General features: G+C 44.4%; 1 protein-coding gene across 1 annotated transcript in view; it reads left to right on the top strand.

Moving 5' to 3' along the window:
- Window positions 1-22,135, top strand: part of ARHGAP10 (Rho GTPase activating protein 10) — a 267,627-nt gene that overhangs the window by 174,922 nt on the left and 70,570 nt on the right. The window contains exons 17-19 of the mRNA XM_075611566.1: window positions 714-819; window positions 1,138-1,297; window positions 12,491-12,638. Of these exons, the coding sequence (XP_075467681.1) occupies window positions 714-819; window positions 1,138-1,297; window positions 12,491-12,638 (414 nt within the window). The remainder of the gene's footprint in view (window positions 1-713; window positions 820-1,137; window positions 1,298-12,490; window positions 12,639-22,135) is intronic.

Here is a 22,135-nt window from a genome sequence, read left to right as displayed (position 1 = left end):
AGTAGCAGAGGGCTCGTAGGGCTGGAAGCTGTGAGTAGCAGAGGGCTCGTGGGGCTGGAAGCTGTGAGTAGCAGAGTGGGTGGGGCGGAGGGTTCATGGGGCAGGAAGCTGTGAGTAGCAGAGGGGGGGCGGAGGGTTCATGGGGCTGGAAGCTGTGAGTAGCAGAGGGCTCATGGGACTGACAGTCACAGCTGTGAGTAGCAGAGGGCTCGTGGGGCTGGAAGCTGTGAGTAGCAGAGGGCTCGGCTGGAAGCTGTGAGTAGCAGTCAGGGGCGGTCAGCTGGTGTGCCGCTACAGCCGCTCTGCTGTGGGTCGCAGAGGGGGGTCCAGCACTTCAAGCAACCAACTGAGACAAGGGGGAGAGCGGGCGGGGGGCCGTGGCTCAAGCAGCCGGCTACCGCGCTTTTGGTAAAACGCTGAAAGCTGCAAGCCCTCCGTCTGCAGCGCCCCAAGCAGGTTTTTTTTTTTTTTTTTTTTTTTTTTTTAGTACATCGATTCTAAAACGCACCCCTATTTCAGAGATGTGAAATTGGGAAAAAAAGTGCGTCTTAGAATCGAGGAAATACGGTATATACAACCACCTTTTTAGTGGAAATCCTAAGCACCATGTGCTTGGAGGTACTGTACAATTGTTATCAATAGCTGGTCACATATTTTGTGATTTAACTATATATAGATTATAACTAGATTCTTTATTCCCTCGTTTTACACAGAGTGTGGGAGCCCAGAGTCCAGAGTGAATGCCATACATTTTTTAGTCCATAAACTTCCAGAGAAAAACAGAGAGATGTTGGATGTTCTCATCAAGCATTTAGCAACGTAAGCATCTTCTCGCCTTCTCGTACTCTATAAGCAATGAACAATGCCAAGGTGTGTGTGTGTGTGTGTGTGTGTGTGTTTTAACCATGGTATGGGTGCAGTAAAGAACTCCACACCCCAAACCAGATGTTATGTTTAATTTCATGCTTCTATTTTTTAAAGACATGCAATGGACAGTATTTGTTCACAAAGCAAAACCGTATTTCTGGTTTGCATGTCCTTTTCCAAAATTATTATTTGATTCGATGTTTTGTGACAGTTCTATATATTGGTACGTGTTAATGATGATTATTTTATAACCCTTTTGTTTCTCGGTAGTGTCTCAGATCATGCCAAGCAGAATCTGATGACTGTGGCTAATCTGGGAGTGGTATTTGGCCCAACCTTAATGAGGCCCGAGGAGGAAACTGTAGCAGCTATCATGGATTTGAAGTTTCAGAACATTGTGGTGGAAATTCTTATAGAAAACCATGAGAAGGTAATCACCTATCCTCATTAACTTTATGTAGAGCAGTCAGGTGGTTGAACGCGTTCTCAGTGTTTTGGTAAAACTTTCCAGGTATGATATGGGAAATAAGTACAGTACAACATGCAAGCCTCAGTATGTTACTGTGAATACTTTCCACATTTTAATTTCTAAAGTGTTGATTACTTTTGTGTGTATATATTCAGACATACACTTCTGTATTTGTGGGTGCGTGTACTGTATATACAGTATAGAAACATATTTATTTGGAATATTAATGAGGAGTGGCTCAGTAAGTAAAGACACTGACTGGCACTGAGTTTGAAGCAGGAGAACCTGGTTTAATTCCCTGTGTCGGCTCCTTGTGACTTTGGCAAGTCACTTATCTCCCTGTGCCTCAGGCACCAAAAACATTGAATGTAAGCTCCACGGGGCAGTGACTTGTGTCTGCAAAATATCTCTGTAAAGCGCTACGTAAAACTAGCAGCGCTATATAATAAATTATTATTATGAAAACTCTCCTGTTCGCTCTTTTATTCTCTTTATGAACGTACCTGTCACAGAATGGGAATTTGTATATACATTTGTGTTGTGTATATGTATCTGTTTGTGAAATAATAAAATATTATTGTGAGTCAGGTGACATATTAAGTTTGGTGTTAATAATTTATTAAGTGGCCACCCTTCACCTGTTTAATTTATGCAATAGGCATTTAGCAGCTCGTCGTCGTATTCCTTCTTTATATGTTTGTTTGTAATGATTTGTAGGCACTTTTTAAAATGTTCTTCCGTAGCAACTGTAAATTGTTTTTCACTTGTTTGTCTTGTTTGGTTCTGTCTGCTTTTTGTCTGGAGGAAGCTACATTTTGTAGCCAAGGTTATTGCACCCGGAGGCGTGTTATGGTGGGATATTATGTTGTATTCTGCGGTATCACTTGCATTGAGAATCCTATGAAAAATCGGTGATATTCTGCGTTATAGATTAGAGTGAAATTGCACCTTTTTTTGTATGATATATATATATATATATATATATATATATATATATATATATATATATATATATATATATATATATATATATATATATATATATATATATGCAAAAAGGAAAAATCGGTGATATTCTGCGTTATAGATTAGAGTGAAATTGCACCTTTTTTTGTATGATATATATATATATATATATATATATATATATATATATATATATATATATATATATATATATATATATACAAAAAGGCGCACACATACTTTCCTAATGAATGTTTTTTTAATAGCATAGCGATCTATGCCTAGGCTCCATGGAGCTCCGTATATGATGAAGTTTTGAAAAAGAAAATGTAATGCTATAAATGTAGCAAAATGTAGAAGATGATGTTTGACAAAATACAGTTGATTATAGAGACAACTGATTTAGCAATACTGGGGGCACCAAGATGTAGGAAATGAGATTGCAATTTGTCCGGCCCCCATTGATTTGTACACAAGCTCCTAACACTAAGGCCTCGGTCCCGCTGCGCTCGGTGGCGGGGGAGCGGCCACACGCGAGTTCCCCACCAGCAGGGGAATCCTGCGGAGCCGGTCCCGGTCCCCCCTGGCTGCACAGCACACTACACGCTGTGGCGCGTCAGCCGCTATGGGATTCAAGAGAATGGTGTTTCCTAGCGTTGATGCGTCACGTGGTGTGGCTGTGAGCCAATGGGGGGGGAGGCTTCGGGAGGAGGAGAGGCTTCGGGGAGCGGGGAGGAGTGTGGAGTGAAAGCAGCGTGCGTGCCTGTCTGTGTGTGTGTATGTGTGTGCCTGAGTGCGTGAGTGCCTGCCTCTGTCTGTGTGTGTGTGTGTATGTGTGTTGCTTACCTTCAATCAGCAGCCCGAGCCCGTGGAGGGGGGGAGAGTAGCGGGTCCCTCCGCTCAAGCCACGCCCCCCCTCCCGCTCAAGCCTCCCACTCCCGCCCACCTCCCACTCCGGCTCCCGCTCCCGCTCCCTACAGACCGCATATCTCGGCCTGTGTATGTCAGCGCCCCGCCTGTCTGCAGTGCGGGCGCGCTGACTCTGGGAGCAGGGCCTTAGCCTAAAGCTAAACAATCTTCTCTTCAGACACTGGGCTAAATTGAAATTCATGAGTGTAGTGAGTACGGGAGGCTGATATTTGAGTGCACTCAGCCTGGGCTTCCAGATTAAGGTCATGTTTGTGTGTTAAGAATAAAGTAGCAGCACACCGTACAAAATTAGCGTCTGGTATCAAATTGATTCTGAACCAAGGGCAGTGTGTAAATTCAACAAGGAATTGTATGAAGGTTGGTATTTCTAGCTGTTCTAGTTAACAGAACTTTAGGGCTAGTGTTTAATAGTTTGATTTTACTGACACAATACAAAATGCATGATCACTGAAAATGTCAGGCAATATACCAGACATTTGTATTCTGTTGGGACCGGAGGATAAGATTCAATCACTGAGTGGTTACAGGATTTAAAATTTGGTCGAGTAGGTAGCGAAATTAGTTGGGTTAAATTTAGGGCTTGAATTGTGCACAGATTTGGTTGGTTTTAGGGCCATGCCAATTGAGGCTGAAGTCACCAAGAAGGGACACAGTACTGATCCAAGTAAGACCAAAAAGATCCTCCAATTAATTGCACTCAATGTTAATTACTGAAATATACAGGACAACAGTGGTCCAGCAGATAGTTTCTGTGCACCGGCTATTGGTTTGACTTAACGATCAGTAGTAAAATAATAAAATTGTATTACATCCAAGAATATAGTGACTACATGATAATAACTATATGCAGTGTGAAAATATAATAAAATAATATAAAATCCCTGTAGTGGAGTGGAGGCGTAGAAGGGGGAAAAGGGCTAATATAATATGTCAGATCTTCCATAAACGCTTAAATTAGCATGTCTAAACGTATATGCCCTCAATATCTACTCAGACACCTGGAATATGCGTGGGTGTATATATGCTGTAACCTCTGGTAGTGACAATCCTGCTTCTGAAGTCAAGAAGGAGCAATAGCTCATCATTTTTATTAAAAGAAGAAATATTGCCAAGACAGGCATATCGGATAGGGATTGTAGTGGTGCCTTGGGGATGCTAATAATCGGCTTAGAGCAGGGGAAGCCAACTTCAGTCCTCAAGAGCTACAGGGTCAGGTTTTCCGGATATCTTTGACTGAGCTACTGATTGAGCCACCTGTGCTGAAGTAGGGATATCCTGAAAACCTGACCTGTTGGTAGCCCTTGAGGACTGGAGTGGGCCACCCCGACTTGGAGAAAAGGGGGGGGGGGAATCTTGACAACTAAAGGCTACAGGGGTTATTTAGTGACCCAAATTTAAAGCAGCAAAACGTGAAATCTGATATGTTTTTTTTTTAATCCGTTCTGTAGTATTAGATACTACTTACTGCATTTTTTTAAAAAAAGTTAAACTCTTTGATGCCTTTTTGAAGGAGTTTTGAAGCATCCTTTGATTTTGATAGCAGGCATTAGCCCACCTCCCCTGCAGAACAAGGTCTTTGAAACACTTTCCTGTTTGGGATTGTATTTTATTGTATGTCTTTATTTATATAGTGCCATTAATGTACATAGCGCTTCACAGCAGTAATACATGTGGTAATCCAATAAATAACAGATAATATAAATAACAGATCATGGGAATAAGTGCTTTAGACATAAACATAACATTAAGGAAGAGGAGTCCCTGCTCCGAGGAGCTTACAGTCTAATTGGTAGGTAGGGAGAACGTACAGAGACAGGAGGAGGGAGTTCTGGTAAGTGCATCTGCAGGGGGCCAAGCTTTATGTATCATGTGTTCAGAATGTTCACAGTGCTATTCATATGCTTCTTTAAGCAAGTGTGTCTTAAGGTGGGTCTTAAAGGTGGATAGAGAGGGTGCTAGTCGGGTACTGAGGGGAAGGGCATTCCAGAGGTGTGGGGCAGTCAGTGAAAAAGGTTTAAGGCGGGAGAGGGCTTTAGATACAAAGGGGGTAGAAAGAAGACATCCTTGAGCAGAACGCAAGAGTCGGGGTGGTGCATAGCGAGAAATTAGGGCTGAGATGTAAGAAGGGGCAGAAGAGTGTAAAGCTTTAAAAATGAGGAGAAGAATGGAGTGTGAGATGCGGGATTTGATTGGAAGCCAGGAGAGGGATTTCAGGAGGGGAGATGCTGAGACAGATCTAGGAAAGAGTAGAGTGATTCTGGCAGCAGTGTTTAGGATAGATTGTAGGGGAGACAGGTGAGAGGCAGGGAGGCCGGACAGCAGGAGGTTACAGTAATCAAGACGGGAGAGAATGAGGGCCTGAGTCAGAGTTTTAGCAGTCGAGCAACAGAGGAAAGGGCTTATCTTTGTTATATTGCGGAGGAAAAAGCGACAGGTTTTAGAAATGTTTTGAATGTGAGGGGCGAATGTGAGAGAGGAGTCGAGTGTGACCCCTAGGCAGCGTGCTTGGGCTACTGGGTGTATGATCGTAGTTCCAACAGTAATGTGGAAGGAGGTAGTAGGGCCAGGTTTGGGAGGAAGTATGAGGAGCTCTGTTTTAGCCATGTTGAGTTTAAGGCGACGGAGGGCCATCCAGGATGATATAGCAGAGAGACATTCAGAAACTTTGGTCTGTATAGCAGGTGTAAGGTCGGGTTTTGAAAAGTATATTTGTGTGTCGTCAGCATAGAGGTGATATTTAAACCCAAAAGATGTTATTAGGTCACCTAGAGAGAGTGTGTACAGAGAAAAGAGAAGAGGTCCCAGGACAGAGCCCTGGGGTACCCCCACAGAGAGATCAATAGAGGAGGAGGAGGTGTTAGCAGAAGAGACACTGAAAGTACGATGGGAGAGGTAGGATGAGATCCAGGATAGAGCTTTGTTCCGAATACCAAGAGTATGGAGAATGTGAAGGAGAAGAGGGTGATCCACAGTATCAAATGCTGCAGAGAGGTCAAGTAATATGAGCAGAGTGTAATGACCTCTGTCTTTGGCAGCATGGAGGTCGTCAGTTATTTTAGTGAGGGCTGTTTCCGTGGAGTGAGCAGTGCGGAAGCCAGATTGTAGAGGGTCTAGGAGAGAATAGGTGTTGATAAAATGGAGCAAGCGAGAGAATACAAGACGTTCAAGGAGTTTAGAGGCAAAAGGCAGGAGGGAGACAGGTCGATAGTTAGAAAGACAGGTAGGGTCAAGCTTGCTGTTTTTGAGTAGTGGTATGCCTGTTGCATGTTTGAAGGAGGATGGAAAGGTTCCAGAGCAGAGGGAGGAGTTAAAAATGTGTGTGAGCATAGGGATTATAGTAGGAGCAAGAGGTTTTAGGAGATGGGAGGGAATGGGGTCAAGAGGGCAAGTGGTAGAGGGAGAAGAGTCGATCAACAGCGACACATCCTCCTCTGAGACAGTGGAAAAGGAGTCAAGGAAGGCAGGAGGAGAGTTAGGAAGAGGTGTAGGATGGGAAGAAGAAACAGAGGGGATCATTTGTTGTCAATATTCCCAGCAGTTTGAGCTGTAAACTGTAACAATAGATTGTTACCTTAGTAATATAAGGATACATTGTAGCAGCTGAGTTACACTGACTGAAAGCGGCCATTATGTTAGGCACACAAGCAGGATGTTTACAGATTTATAACAGGAGCACCAAACGATTGCCACTATAGGTAAGAATGTAGAATGATACATTGTCACATGCTTTACATATACAAATAACAAGAAAAAAAAGGGGGAATATAGTATTGCTGCTTTAAAGAATCGTCAATATAAAACACCCCACCTCCGCCTCTATGACTGATCCTTCCTAAAGATTGAGTAACCTTGATGCATCATGAGTTTTGTGATTTAGCCATGTTTCAATGAGAGCTACGGCTTTAGGCTTATTACAAGAAGCACCATGCCCTTTGCTCATCCAATTTGGGCAGTAAACTACAAATATATTTCTATGAACGACAGCTAAGGCCGCGCTTATAGTGCGCACGACGACGGCGACGTGACGGATGACGTCGCCGCTAGCGAAAGCTGTAATATGCTATCTGGCAACATCGCGGGCGACCAGGTCTTTTATTGGTTCAGAGGATGTCACATGGCGACAGCCTCTGAAAAATCAAATTTCACTGGCTTCAAAAATTTGCGCCGCTCCGTCGCGTCGCGCTTACTATAAGCTCATGCGACGGCGGCAATACATTTGTTTTGCCGTGACGTCGCCGGCACTATAAGCGCAGCCTAAGATTGCTTTTGGGAATTTTAAAGGGACCTCTTCTGTGGTGTAGAAAAGGAAGGGCCTGGGTTTCATTCATTCAATATCACAATGTGTGGTGGCGACAGTGGTATGGAAAGTTTTTTGTATTAGGGGAGTAGTGTATTGACTTAGGTTGCCAGTGATTAATAAATAGATGAATGTGTCGATTTACTTAAAGAGTAAGTAGATAGAGGGAAAAGTCCTAGAATTGAGCTCCGTGGGACCTTAACAGTGGGAGTTAAGAGGATGACAAAAGAGCAAAAGAAACACTTTAGGGACTGTCAAACAAACAGGAGATAAATCATTACAGGTAATTTCAGTGTTCAAGGCAGTAGGATAATTACTTGTGGTAGAAGATCATTGGGGGGTTTCTAAGGCAGCCTTGGCTAGTTGCTTAGATGCTGGCTGAAGGAGCTCAGTGTAGATGTCACTGCATTTGAAGCAAATTTGCCTCTCCTTGTGTCCTTGGGCAAATTACTTTGTCTCTGTGCTGCACAGGGCAGGGACTATCCTATAGAGCAGGGGAGCGCAAACTTCCTGCTGTGCCCCCCTGTCTGACTCCTCCGGTGGTCGCGACCCCCCTCCTACCTGGCAGCTGCGTCAAATGATGCTCCGGGGTCACGTGACTCGCGTGACCCGTGGCGTCATTTGACTCCTGTGACATCACATGACCCCATGGAGACGCGTCACAGCGTCTGAATCCCGGTAAGTTTTATTGTTGCCGAGGCCTCACGCGATCCCCCGGCATTTCATTTAAATGCCTGGGGGAAGATCGCGGGATCTCTCCAACCGCCCACGCCCCCCCCCCAGACAAATGTCCCGCGCCCCCCACTTTGCGCACCCCTGCTATAGAGTTAGCAACCTATGCCAGAATGAGATAAAGGGACAAGGTCACAAGGAGCTCACACTGGGATTCACCAACGTTTACCCACGAAAGGCAGTGAGTGCCATGGTCCTCCTCAAAATTTAAGGTTCAGCGCTACGTACCAGGGCCAGCCTTAGGGCAAGCCGGTTGCCTTGGGCCACGAGCCTTCAGGGGGCCCCGTGCTCACTCCTCTCCCTCCTCCTGTCGGCCCTGGTGTGTGTATGTTAAGAGATAGCTGGGGGGAGGTGAGAGGTAGTGGAGGGAGGGAGATACGTGATACTAGGGGGTCTTGCCTTATGTGGAGCAGGCTTCCTTCTGCAGCGTCACGGTGACGCGTTGCCATGACAACGCAATGTCACGTTCCACCGTGATGTGATGCAGCTGCAGGAGGAGGACTGGCCCCGCTGCTAGTATGCCGGCTTGGGTCCCGCCAAAGGTAAGGCCGGCCCCTGTGGTGTCAGCGGTATAGAAGGAGAAAATAAACCAACAGATTGCACAATAACCAGAAGAAATGTTTTAAGATGTGTGTCATGAAAATGATGGAAATATGTGAGAGATTGAAGAGGTCTAGGGTAGGAATTCATGTGCATGACAGCAAATATGAAGATGACTTCTAAAACAATATATTTTGCATGTAGTTACTTTGAAGATCAGAACATCTTTTTAAACTCTTAGCAATGTTACTTGCGTCATCCAACACTGTTCCTCTTTTCTTCTGAGTTGTGGCGTGGAGCCACATGTAGTAACACTGAGTACTGGAGTCTGAGGCATGTCCGACAGACCACTGCAAATGCAGGATGTTGTGTGCTGCAGCTGCTTGTTACCATGGCAGTAATAGCATGTTTGACGACCAGATGGAAGATGAGAAATATGAATGAAATCATTTTCAAACTTCTGCATTCCCAAGGTTTAGGTAACTTAAATGGGAATGTGGGTTTCTTTGTTCATTGTTTTTTTTTGTTTTAAGTTGCAGCATTACCCAACCCTCCCCTCTCTTTGCAGAGGTATCTTATGGCTTTGTGATTTTTCTTGTTTTACAAGGAAGGCTAGTAAATAATACAGAATTATTCAGCACAGGCATGACTTCGTGCTGGCCACCTAAAAATAATCCACCATGCCATCAATCAGTACTTAGAAATGTACGTTTCATATACTTTCTTCATATTTTTCAATGTATTAGATGCTCCAAATATAAGGTCAAATTAGTTCCAGATACCCCCAGTGCAAGAAATCCTCCCAGAAACTGAAGAAACAGAATGCATACGAACTCTTGTCCTAATACAAACACTTTGCGAACTAGAAGGGCGGAAGAATATATTCATATTCAAGCGATCACTGGGAGCAGTTCAAGGCTTATTTCGCTCTAGCCAATATCAAATAAAAATATCACTTGTGAGCACAGTCGCATGTCGTACAGGTCTGCAACCCTGCTTTTCCCCGTTATATCTTAGCACAGGGGTGCGCAAACTATTCGCGCTGTGCCCTCCCCTGCCTACTCCCCTGGTGCTCGCGCTTCCCCCCCCCCCCCCCCCCCACCGTCCTTTCCGGCATGCGGGGGTCATGTGACGTCACGCCATGACCCCGCGATGGCATTTGACACTGCGTTGCCATGACGACGCATCGCCGAAGACCCGGCTGGCAGCAGGTAAGTAAGTTACAGAGGCCTTACGCCTCCCCGTCATTTAATTTAAATGCCGTGGGGAAGAGCGCAGGGCCTCTGTCACCGCCTGCGCCCCCCCCCCCCCCAGCAAAATCTCCCGCCCCTCAGTTTGCACACCGCTGTCTTAGCATACAGTGCTTCCACTGCAGCCAGGGATTCTGGGAAATGGGATGCAAATGAGCTGTGTCCCCTTTTATTCATGCTCATTTTAATATGGGCCCCTATAAGCTTATGCTTGCCATATTGCACAGCTTTTCAGCATAATCAAGCCACTATCAAGAACCCATAAAATGTGTTTTACCGCATTTAAGTATTTCTGTATGTATTGTTTTGCGTACATATATTTGCCCCTATTCAATATAGTGTATTAACAACCGTTCCCTTAAATTCCCTCACAATTTTAAATAGGTGGGATTGTGACTGACCATGTTTAATGTAATGCTGACCATATTTAGTGGCACCAGAGGCAGTTCTACCATTTGTCATTATCGGCAGCTATTCATGGCTTCCTAGCGCGAGAGAATGAGGGCCTGTGTCAGAGTTTTAGCAGTCGAGCAAAAAAAAGCGACAGGTTTTAGATACGTTTTGAATGTGAGAGAGGAGTCGAGTGTGACCCCTAGGCAGCGTGCTTGGGCTACTGGGTGAATGATAGTACTTCCACATGAGGAGTCAAGAAACATCCCTATAGAGCTTACCAATTCATGATAGACTGCAGTATAGTGTCAAGGTCACAAGGAGCCGACACTGAAATTCACCTGGGTTCACCAAAGTCAAAAGGCAGTGAGATTGACATGGTCCATCTCAAAACATCTAGCACAGGAAAACCATTAGAGGTCCCATTGCTCAAGTTTGCTTGTTTTAGTAAATCTGGATTCAAATGTAGTTGTTTTAAGTGTATACAAAAGAAAAGCTAGAAGGGAGTTGATGGACAATCCAGTCTCATGAACAAGCTTTCTGTTTTCAAAATAACTAACGGAAATCGCGTAATAAAGAAACCTCAGACAGGTTAATAAATAACATTTTAAGGCTGAGCCGCTTCCTTTTTAGATTGGCTGCAGAGACCAAATGCCTTTAACAATCACAAAACTTTTACCTGTCTCTCTAACCTAACTTTAGCTGTGAAGCCTTGGAAACATAATGCCAGCAGGTATGACACCCTGTTGAGTTTTTTGACAGGGGAATGTTTGTCTGTAACACTGTTGTATATAGAAGCCTGTGCTGTTACACATAAGAGGGCAGTGTGGTTCTACCAGGAAAGAAGAAGAAGAAAAAGATTTTTCGTGGGTTGCTCATACACAGAATTTTTAACTTGAAGAGGCTTTACAGGCAAATTCTCTGAACTTGGGTGATACATACTGTATTTTGAATGTATGGTTTCTTGGCACTGAGACACAACTGGATATGCACAGTTACATGCCTCAAACTCCGATATTATTATAATTTGATTCAAGTGTAATCGGGCATGTCTAGCAGTATTTTTGGGGCATGATCCTAACATGTAACTAAACTGTATGTAAGGATGTTTTGTATGGTAAGGCTATAATAATTATACATGTATGAAGATTTTTACGCATACTAGTGCCCTTGGTTAAATTGAAATTCCTCTTGATTTATCATTTTTTTTTTCAATTTAGTGTGTGTGTGTGTATATATATGTATGTTTGTATATATGTATGTATTATTAGTGTTTATATGTAGATTTACAATTTACATTTGCAGGTAGGACGGCACACCCAGGGTGGACTCACTTAAAGAGGGGGAAATAAGAAGGAAACACAGTTTGGTTTGGTTAGACACCAGGCAGTCTCTTATTGAATATCACTGCTTATTTGACATGTGACTTAATATCTGTATACATTTTAGATATAGAATGGTGTACTGTATATGGCATACAGTAATGCTGTAGATCTAAGTTAACTTACACCATATATATGTAGCGCACTTTCCTTTACCCTATAGTTAAAGATAAATACTGAAGGGAAAAATAGCACAGTGTTTGTATACACGTTATGCCAAAAGTCCATAGGTCATACTAGTATTTTTATTGTAGTGTTATGAATTGTGTAGTATATAGTATGTAGTGAATATAATACTGATTTGTTTTATTAGTAGGAATCAGGACTTCATTGCTTTTTAGAAAATGTATCTTCAGCTATAAATATTTTCTCCGCCTTATGATGTCAATATATGGTATCAATGGTATTCCGCTGACTACCAAATTATATGAATGTACAGTACTGTATGTAATCATCGTACTATTCCATGACTAGGCAGGTGTATGAGATCTGCATGAAAGATAATATATGTTACGTTGCATGTATTTTCCTAACATTTCATAACGTCTTCTGAAAAGCTTTAAGGGATAGATTTTTCCTTGAATGAAATCCAAATTTGATAACGGTTTACTGTGGCATTGCTTCTGTTCTGGCCAAGTGGAAATAATGAATGTGTTCTGTGTTTCAGATTTTTAGAAACCCTCCTGATGCCTCCTCCGAGGCAATCTCATTTTCCCTATCGCCTCCCAATGCCCCTCCAAGGCAATCGAGAAGACAGGGACAGCGTAACAAGAGGCCACTTGCTGTATACAATCTCTGCCTTGAACTAGATAACGGTAAGATGCTAATGCCATGCCTTCATTTACCTCCTTATAGTGCTGGATGAATGCTCTGCAATGAGTTGCAGACACCATTAGCATTGAAATAGTGAAATATTCTAGTGGGATTCTGCATTATCATGCAGAAAAAGCATCAAGGATATATTTGTGAGTTGGGTTTCTGAGTACACTCGCAGGACACTCCTTTGTGTCAGGTATTGCACTTCTGTTTAGGATATTTATTTTGTGGTGGAGTTTGTGTTCAGTGTTGAGCTATAAAATATTGAGCTGTGAAACGAATATAGGGTCAGCTAGTTTCATTGTGTCCTTAAAGATGCTTGAATTAAGATTATTGTGCATGTGCTCTGTAGTTAAGAGCGTGCCCAAGAATAATGAAATTTAATAAGTGCGCAATTGTGTGACACTTCCACCAGAGATCTGGTCTCCAGAAAAGTGGAGATGTTTCCTGAAATATGGTGTAGGTGTACCTGCAGAGGTCTATTTTTTTTATTTGTATTTATGTATTTTAATTATGCTATTTGGAAACGGTTTAGGATACTGGACGATATGTCTAATCTTTCTTTGGAGAGTGGGTTTGGAACTTGTAAATATCACCAAACTATTCTCTATGGTCCCCAATTAACATTTTGCCCTCTCGTTGTCTCATCTTTGCACATTTTATCTTTACAGTCGTCCCCTGTCTTAAACCTCTTTGACTAATCTCTCACTAGCTATAGAACGCTCTTTCACTCAATATCAGTCAAGTACCCTCGCTTTCCACATGCCAAACCCAGCTGAAAATTCACCTCTTAAGAGAAGCATCTCATTAAATTATCTACACCTCTACTATGAACTCCAGCTGTGCTTGACCTCCCCTGTACTCTTCTAATAAGGCACTTTGGAATCCTAATGTGTCTAAACCTCCCAGCATAACCGTTTGGTTGTAAGCTCTTTTGGGCAAGGTCACATATAGCCTTATGTTTTTACTCCTTACCTATTATTTACCTGTTTGTATAGCGCCTGGTTGGTGCTACATAAATAGAATTATACATATGAATAATGATCTGTGCTAAAATAAGTACCCCATGAAAAAACAATATTTTGTGTATACACACACACACACACACACACACACACACACACACACACACACACACACACACACACACACACACACACACACACACACACACACACACACACACACACACCTGCGCCTTTGGTATCTATATCAAACTGCAATTACGTAATATATTGATGTGATAATATAAGCCCCTATGTATGGGCCACCAACATGAATGAATATACAAAAAATGATGATATAGCAACTTTAAAATAAATGATCAACAGATAAAAATAAAATCCTAAATATAAATTACCAATATATTGCTAGTGACTAAAAATAAAAATAATATTATAAAAATGAATAAAAAATGATTTGCACTTAGTGGGAAAAAAAGCAGTAAAATGTCAATATAGAGTCCAATAAACCATGAGTAGATAATCCTGTTGTAATGAACTCAAATCGATGATGGCCCTCTATTCAGGATACTGGCAGCCTTCTACGTGGAAACAACGACTTCCCAGTTGATCTATGAAAAACGAAAAAAAAGAAAGCGCCCGATCCTAGTGCAATATGTAAAAAAATACCATTTAATATTCCCAATAAAAAGTCCAACAATTTAAAACTCACAAACAAAATAGTATAAAGAGCATATTATGAGTAATACTCATGCACCAAACGCTGGACTCCGCTGCTGTGCTCACACGCCTCTCTCCCATGTGTAATCCTGACACCTCTGAGCCACCGTCCAGCAGGAACTCAGGGAGCGCACAACCTCTCTTGGTGTCCTCCGGAAACAAACCACATGTACAATGGGTTCCGGGCAGGGTTGATCAGGAACCATAGGAAGTGAACCGTCAGCGTCAGCGTTTTAGAGCGTCTTAGAGTCTTTAGAGTCTAGGGTTGCAAAGGTATGGTGTAGCTTGCTCTCACTGGCAATTACCCAGGGTAAATGGTGAATGGAAGCTGATGCCACCGGAGCCAGGCTTATTCATGCGCTAGCCTGTCCGGCGACACGCGGCATTTGCAGGATTCGAGAAGTAGCTGCAACAGTGACCAGCCGCCTGGACCACACCGAACTCTGCTGCACAGATGGGTCCCCACCCTTCTCAGCAGTCACCCAGACAAGACAAGACACCCAGACCACCAAAACCCACCCAGACACCCATGAAAGACACCCACCCACCCAAGACACCCACCCAAGACACCCACCCACCCAAGACACCCACCCAAGACACCTACCCACCCAAGACACCCACCCACCCAAGACACCCACCCAAGACACCCACCCACCCAAGACACCCACCCACCCAGACACCCACCCACCCAGACACCCACCCACCCAAACACCCACCCACCCAAACACCCACCCGCCCAGACACCCACCCGCCCAGACACCCACCCGCCCAGACACCCACCCGCCCAGACACCCACCCGCCCAGACACCCACCCGCCCAGACACCCACCCGCCCAAGACACACACACACCCGCCCAAGACACACACCCACCCACCCAAGACACACACCCACCCACCCAAGACACACCCACCCACCCAAGACACACACACCCACCCAAGACACACACACCCACCCAAGACACACACACCCACCCAAGACACACACACCCACCCAAGACACACACACACCCACACACCCAAGACACACACACCCACACACCCAAGACACACACACCCACACACCCAAGACACCCACCCACCCAAGGCACACACACCCACCCACCCAAGACACACCCACCCAAGACACACACACACACACCCACCCAAGACACACACACACACACCCACCCAAGACACACACACACACACACACCCAAGACACACACACACCCACCCAAGACACCCACACACACCCACGACACACACACACCCAAGACACACACACCCACCCACCCAAGACACACACACACACCCACCCACCCAAGACACACACACACACCCACCCAAGACACACCCACACCCAAGACACACACACCCACACCCAAGACACACACACACACCCAAGACACACACACCCACACACCCAAGACACCCACCCACCCAAGGCACACACACCCACCCACCCAAGACACACCCACCCAAGACACACACACACACACCCACCCAAGACACACACACACCCAAGACACACACACACACACCCACCCAAGACACACACACACACCCACGACACACACACACACCCAAGACACACACACCCACCCACCCAAGACACACACACACACACACACCCAAGACACACCCACACCCAAGACACACACACACCCACACCCAAGACACACACACCCACACCCAAGACACACACACACCCAAGACACACACACACCCAAGACAAACACACACACCCAAGACACACACACACACACACCCAAGACACACACACACACACACCCAAGACACACACACACACACACCCAAGACACACACACACACTCACCCAAGACACACACACACCCAAGACACACACACACACCCAAGACACACACACACACACACACACACACACCCAAGACACACACACACCCAAGACACACACACAAACACACACACCCAAGACACACACACACCCACACAAACCCAAGACACACACACACCCAAGACACACACACACCCACCCAAGACACACACCTAGAAAAGACAACCACCCACCCAGATTATTTTGACTGGTATACTCAAAAATGAAAAACATTAAAAGTTTATTTGCAAAGTTAATTAGTAAAGATATATATATATATATATATATATATATATATATATATATATGTAGCCAGGTCCCCTTTGTCCCGCGACACCTCCTCTTACCTCCGCTGCCGAGGGTCACTCAACAGACCCGCCGGCACTTCTGGAGGGTGGGGGCCGAGCAGGGAGCACTCCAGTGCTCCGGAGGTCCCCGGCGGCTCCCGAGCAGGGCACCGCCATGTTGCGCAACTTCGCGCATGCACAGTTAGTCCCCGCATGCGGTGGCCAGCCAGGGACATTGCGCATGCGCAGTGACAGCGCATGAACCCTAGCCTACCAGGGACAGGCTCTTGGAAGGGACTACAAGTCCCATAAGCCTCAGGAGCGCCCCATGTGACGCCAGGGAGCCAATAGGGCTAGAGTATCTCCCTGCACAGAGGGATTGATACATTTTGTGGGTTCTGAGCACGTAAGGCAGTTGGTGACCGGAGCAGCTGATGGAAAGAGGTAGGGTGCAGGAGTCAGTGACTCCCTGCACTAGGCCAGCAGCCCCCTAGGCCCCAGATAGCCCTGAGCCACCAGTAGTGTTGTGTTGTTCAGGGACAGGCCCCAGGTTAGGGACCCTGCCCTTTATTATCCAGAGTCAGTTAGGGACACAGCGGACGCTGCGCGTCCATCCAGAGGTCTGGGCTCAGACCTTCGCTGTCGCTGCAGCAGCCATCCGGGTGGGATCGCCCCGGACGGTAGTTCCTGTGGTCAGCGGTCATCGTATCCTTTGTGAAGCTCCTTGGCAGGCCCGGGCACTGGAGTGCTTGGCAGGTAACCATCACCAAGTGCACCAACTATACTCTATTATATTTATACGGGACTAGTGGCTGCGCAGTCACACATATCAATCTCACTTGAGGGTGGAGGACATAGTGTGTGGGGTTACTGGACACGGGGTGGGATCACCCGGTGAAAGAGGGTAGCGTCCTGTGAGACGCAGTAGTAGTGTCTCCTCTAGAGAGGGACACCTGTTGATATATATGAATTAGTACGGTTGCTACAGTAAAGTTATTGGTTGTTTTACATGCTGTGTGTGTGATATATATTGTCCTGCGACGAACCACTCCCTCCTCTGGTGGGAGCCATCGCAGGTGGAGGCGCTGCACCGAATACGAGGTTACTCCTATTAGTTTTACGTGCCCCAGGCTCCCCGTGGCGGAGGTTTAGGACTCCTGTGAGCCTAACAGGTAAAGCATCACACCTGGTAACATTAAGTTCCCCGCACACACATACTATATGCTATTGGGTGGGGGAATACCCGTTACATATATATATTCTCTCACTGATGGAGCTCAATAGTATGCACTCACAGTGTGTAAAAATTGCCCACCCACTAGAAGTATTTGCCTCAGTTTCCCTTCTTGGGTTCCTTGAGGTATTCTCCTCTCTAAAGCTCTCTATATTAAAGACACATTATATCAGGAGTGTGCAAACTGGGGTGCACAACACATTCAGGGGGGGGGCGTGGCTCTTTACCACAAAATTGAAATGCCGGGGGAGTGCGAGAGGCCTCGGTCAGTCCCGTACCTTGTCTCCAGCAGCTTCTGGTGACACGTCGCCATGGCAATTTGATGGCGTGGGGTCACATGATGTCAGAAATGCCAGAGAAAAGGTAAGGAGGGGGCGCAGTAGGGGGGAGAGCAGACAGGGGGTGCAGACAAAGAGGTTTGCGCACCCATGCATTATATAGTGTAATATTGCTATTTATTGCTCTAAAAAGGTTAAAAGCATATAAACTCACCAACCAATGTTTAAATTGAGCATTCAGATCAGGTAAGAGAAGAGTCCTGGAGATATGGATGGTGCTGTGACTACCTGCCATTGGTCCATGTTGCTTCTCCTTGAGCCTTACGTACTAGCCTGCTGTCTTGTATTTAAAGTTCTAGGGTCCAGCCTAGGATGGAAATACAGGGGAGGGGGGAGAATTTGGTTACAATAAGTGCAAATGAGTGGAGAGACTGGGGAGGTTTAGTGATGATTTAGTTTTATTTTCCCCAATGTGTTAAGCTGGGAATATGCCAGGGTGACTCTTAAGGCCATATTTACTAAGAGGTGCTAGCCAGTCGTCAGGCATCTTAAAGACAGTTCGCTTGAATGGGCCATAAGATGCATTATAACTTATGGCTTAAGACCATTTAATAAATATGGGCCTCAATATGTGGGAGGTCTGGGTTTAGGATACATCAATAGTATATATCAGTGTTTTTCAAGCAGAGTTCCCCGGGCATCCCTAAATGGTTCCCTGAAATTTTAAGGTAATTTAAAAATTGTACCAAATACAAAAGAATTTACAATGCATCTGATCTCAGACGCGCTATTACTGAGGGTTGGGGTTCCTTACAATGCATCTGATCTCAGACACGCTATTAGAATGGGTTAGAGTTCCGCAGAATTTCACAATATAATTATAGGGTTACTTAACCAAAAAAAAAGTTTGAAATCACTGGTACAGTAAATATGATGAGCATCTTATATTATTTTATTAGTTGTCATGCAAGTCATTAATTTGGTTGATTAAAGTGGCAATTTAATAATAAATAATGATCAGACATGAAAAAACCTTGACCGCCACTCAGATAATTTGATTAAAAAAGATCTTTTGACTTTAGCTACCCTGTCATTCTACAAAAACGGATACGTTTTCTATTGTAGGTTTTGCAAAAGCCTTAAAGCGACCAGGATGGGAGACAAATAAAGGATTTGAGGATGCAAGTTAGTTTTTGTGTTGATTATTCCTCCTGCACTGGATGCAGTATTTATTTTATTGCTTTTATGTCTCTTTATATTTAACTATGCTTTGAATTAAAAGACAATTAAAATGTATAATGGGAAACATAGTTTTTTGTTATTTATTTCCCTACATATTTCAAATGTAAATGTTTGTGTGCGCATACAGTATATGTATGTATATGTGTATGTATATATACAGCCGCGGCCCCTTTTATTCTAACACTTCACCGATATTTTCCGGTGACTTTTTCCGAATGCCACGCGCTTCGCGGCGTTCGTGCCGTATTCATGTCGCAATCATGCCGGCGTCCACCGCGCTTGATCTGTTTAATGAGAATGTTTCGGTTTTAATTGGTTGCAATTCTTCGCGTATCTGCCAGGTGGCAGATATTCATGAATTGTAATGCGCATGCGCTTCAGTAATGTGTCTACTTGCAGGTGTATAAAAAATACCACAGTGGTCCTTTGTGAATTGACCTTGGTACTGAAGAAGTTGTACCAATTGTATCTACAGTATTTAGGCGTTTCATATTAAAAACTAAATGCAAACTGTCTGGTGTTATATTCCATTGTCCAGAGAGGTCCATAGATGAGTACATCACTGCAGTCCGTGTTCAAAAAAACCCGACATAACGTACGCTTATTTAATATGGTCAGCAATTAGTTCAGCAGATGATAAGATGGCCACAGTTGGTAAAATTTATCAATATTTTATCGAAAATTATGACTTTTACAGATTTTCACCAGATGCTCTGGGGTGGAAGCGCGCAATAAGGAAAAAGTTCGATCCGCGGTTTTTTTGTATTGCTCCTGCACCCGAAGTTACAGGAGGAGGGTATTGGTGTGTTGCCCCTGAATTTTCCAGTACCTTTGTAAAATCAACTAGGAATCGTCAGTCCCAGGCGAGCAATGCGCCAGCACCGGCTTCCAATAACGGTCCTACCGTCTGTGAAAACCTGCTGACCGGCAACCCTTGCTATCAGCCCCCGCCTGGATACCTGCAGCCTGAGCAGGATTTCACGTGCAGATACCAGCAAGCTTGCATGTACCAAAGGGATTTCCAGCTTCATCAGCTGGCAACTACAGGTCTAGCAGGCCCGCTGTCACCTGTCACCTGTCAACTACGTGTATAATCAAGACTACGGGACTGGCAGTGGCTCGGCGCCAACAGATTGGCAAAGTCTATGGTGAGTACGGCTGTCGTATTTTATTCTTTTTTGAAATATCAATATCAATGCACAGTAAAGCGATTCTCCTGTAATCAATCTCTTTGCTTATGGTTATTTACTGTAGTTCTTTGTCACAATTCGCCAAACTTTAGTCCAGCAATATCATTGGCTGAGCAGCTTCTACAGTTGATTGGTGGACAGCTAGGCGCATGCGCATTGGATCCTTATTGAAACGCATACTGTATGCGTCTCATCACATCTAGGCGCATGCGTGTATGTGAACAAGTGATACCCCGAGAAAATAATTGTTGGGACTGACCGAGAGGACTGCAGGGACTGACTGTGGGAACTTTTTTAGGGGACTGACTACTGAACTAACCATTACAGTATTTACAGTATTTATTTTTCTTCCTCAGAAAAAGAAACTTCGTCATCAGGCTGAGAACTGCAAATGGAGGGATTTCGATGGATAATATCGCTTTTTGTAACGATGTTTGCACACTTCTGAATCTGAATCAGTGCCATTTTTATTGATTAGGATAGAATAACTGAGCTTTATTACATACTTTTTTACATACTGTACTGCATAATAAACCCCAAAAATAAAAAGTATGCATTTATTCTGTACATGTAATGCGTTTTAGTACTGTTTAGATGTACTGTAATGCGCAGTAAGTAAAAAAACATTAATGGTGTATTGCAATTAAAAACATACAGGTATATCTAAAAAAAGCAGCAATTTATTTTATTGGTGGGTGCAGTAAGTAAAAAAACATTAATGGTGTCCAATACAGTAAAAACATTGTATTCATACTGTCAATCTACAACAATCAACATTATTTTTATTGGTGGAGTACTGTAAGTAAAAAAAACATTAATGGTGTACTGTAATTAAAAACATACAGGTATATTTTAAAAAAGCAGCAATTTATTTTATTGGTGGGTGCAGTAAGTAAAAAAACATGTACTGTAATTAAAAACATATTAGAATACAATTTAAAACAATGAACAAGTCAGAAATGAATCAACATTTTAACAGACGACCAATCACGAAGCGAATTCGATCCCCAGCAGATTGTCCTTCCAGGGCCAATGCCTTGTATGCCGCAAAATGCCATTAATGGAGTCTCGCACGATTTTCATTAAAGGATCGGTAATTGAAAAATAGCGCCGCAATTCCTCCACAATAGTCTCTCTCAAATTTTCAGGAAGAGCCTTTTTCTCGCGATTCCCTTCGTAGTTCACATTGTGGGCCCACCCTAAGTACGAGTATGGCACGTGGTGCTTGAAAATTAACAAGGCATGCCTCTGGGGTAAACGAGCACTATACTTCTCTCTGAGTGGCTGGGGCAGCTCGCGCAGGATGATGTCGGGCACCATCTCAATGCAAGCGTATGTGGGTTTGATTCTGGGAGCGGGTGTTCTTCTGGGAGCGGGTGTGCTTGTGGCGACGGGTGAGGGTAGGTTGTCTGGGAGGATGCTTTCCTCCTGTCTTGGTCTCCTTGTCAGTGTTGCCTCCTGGCGTGGTCTTGACATCCTCGTCAACTGTAAATATGAACACATATTATTCTGATGGAGGGGGTGCGCTTGGCGATGGAAGGTTGAAGGTCCCATTCATCCCATCCATGCCACCCTCCTGCTCCGGCGTCCGAGATACAGGGGCATGAACTCTGAGCAAATTATGTATCCCCGCTATGTCAGTCTCTATCTTCTCCATCCGTTGATCCATCTTCTCCTTCCGTTGATCCATCTTCTCCATCCGTTGATCCATATTTAGCATGGTCTCTAAAAGAAGATCTATCTTTACCAG

Source organism: Ascaphus truei, chromosome 1 (assembly GCF_040206685.1).
Source record: "Ascaphus truei isolate aAscTru1 chromosome 1, aAscTru1.hap1, whole genome shotgun sequence".
In the NCBI taxonomy this organism is placed as follows: domain Eukaryota; kingdom Metazoa; phylum Chordata; class Amphibia; order Anura; family Ascaphidae; genus Ascaphus; species Ascaphus truei.
Note: the sequence above shows the minus strand (reverse complement) of the source record. Positions and strands in the feature narration are given on the sequence as shown.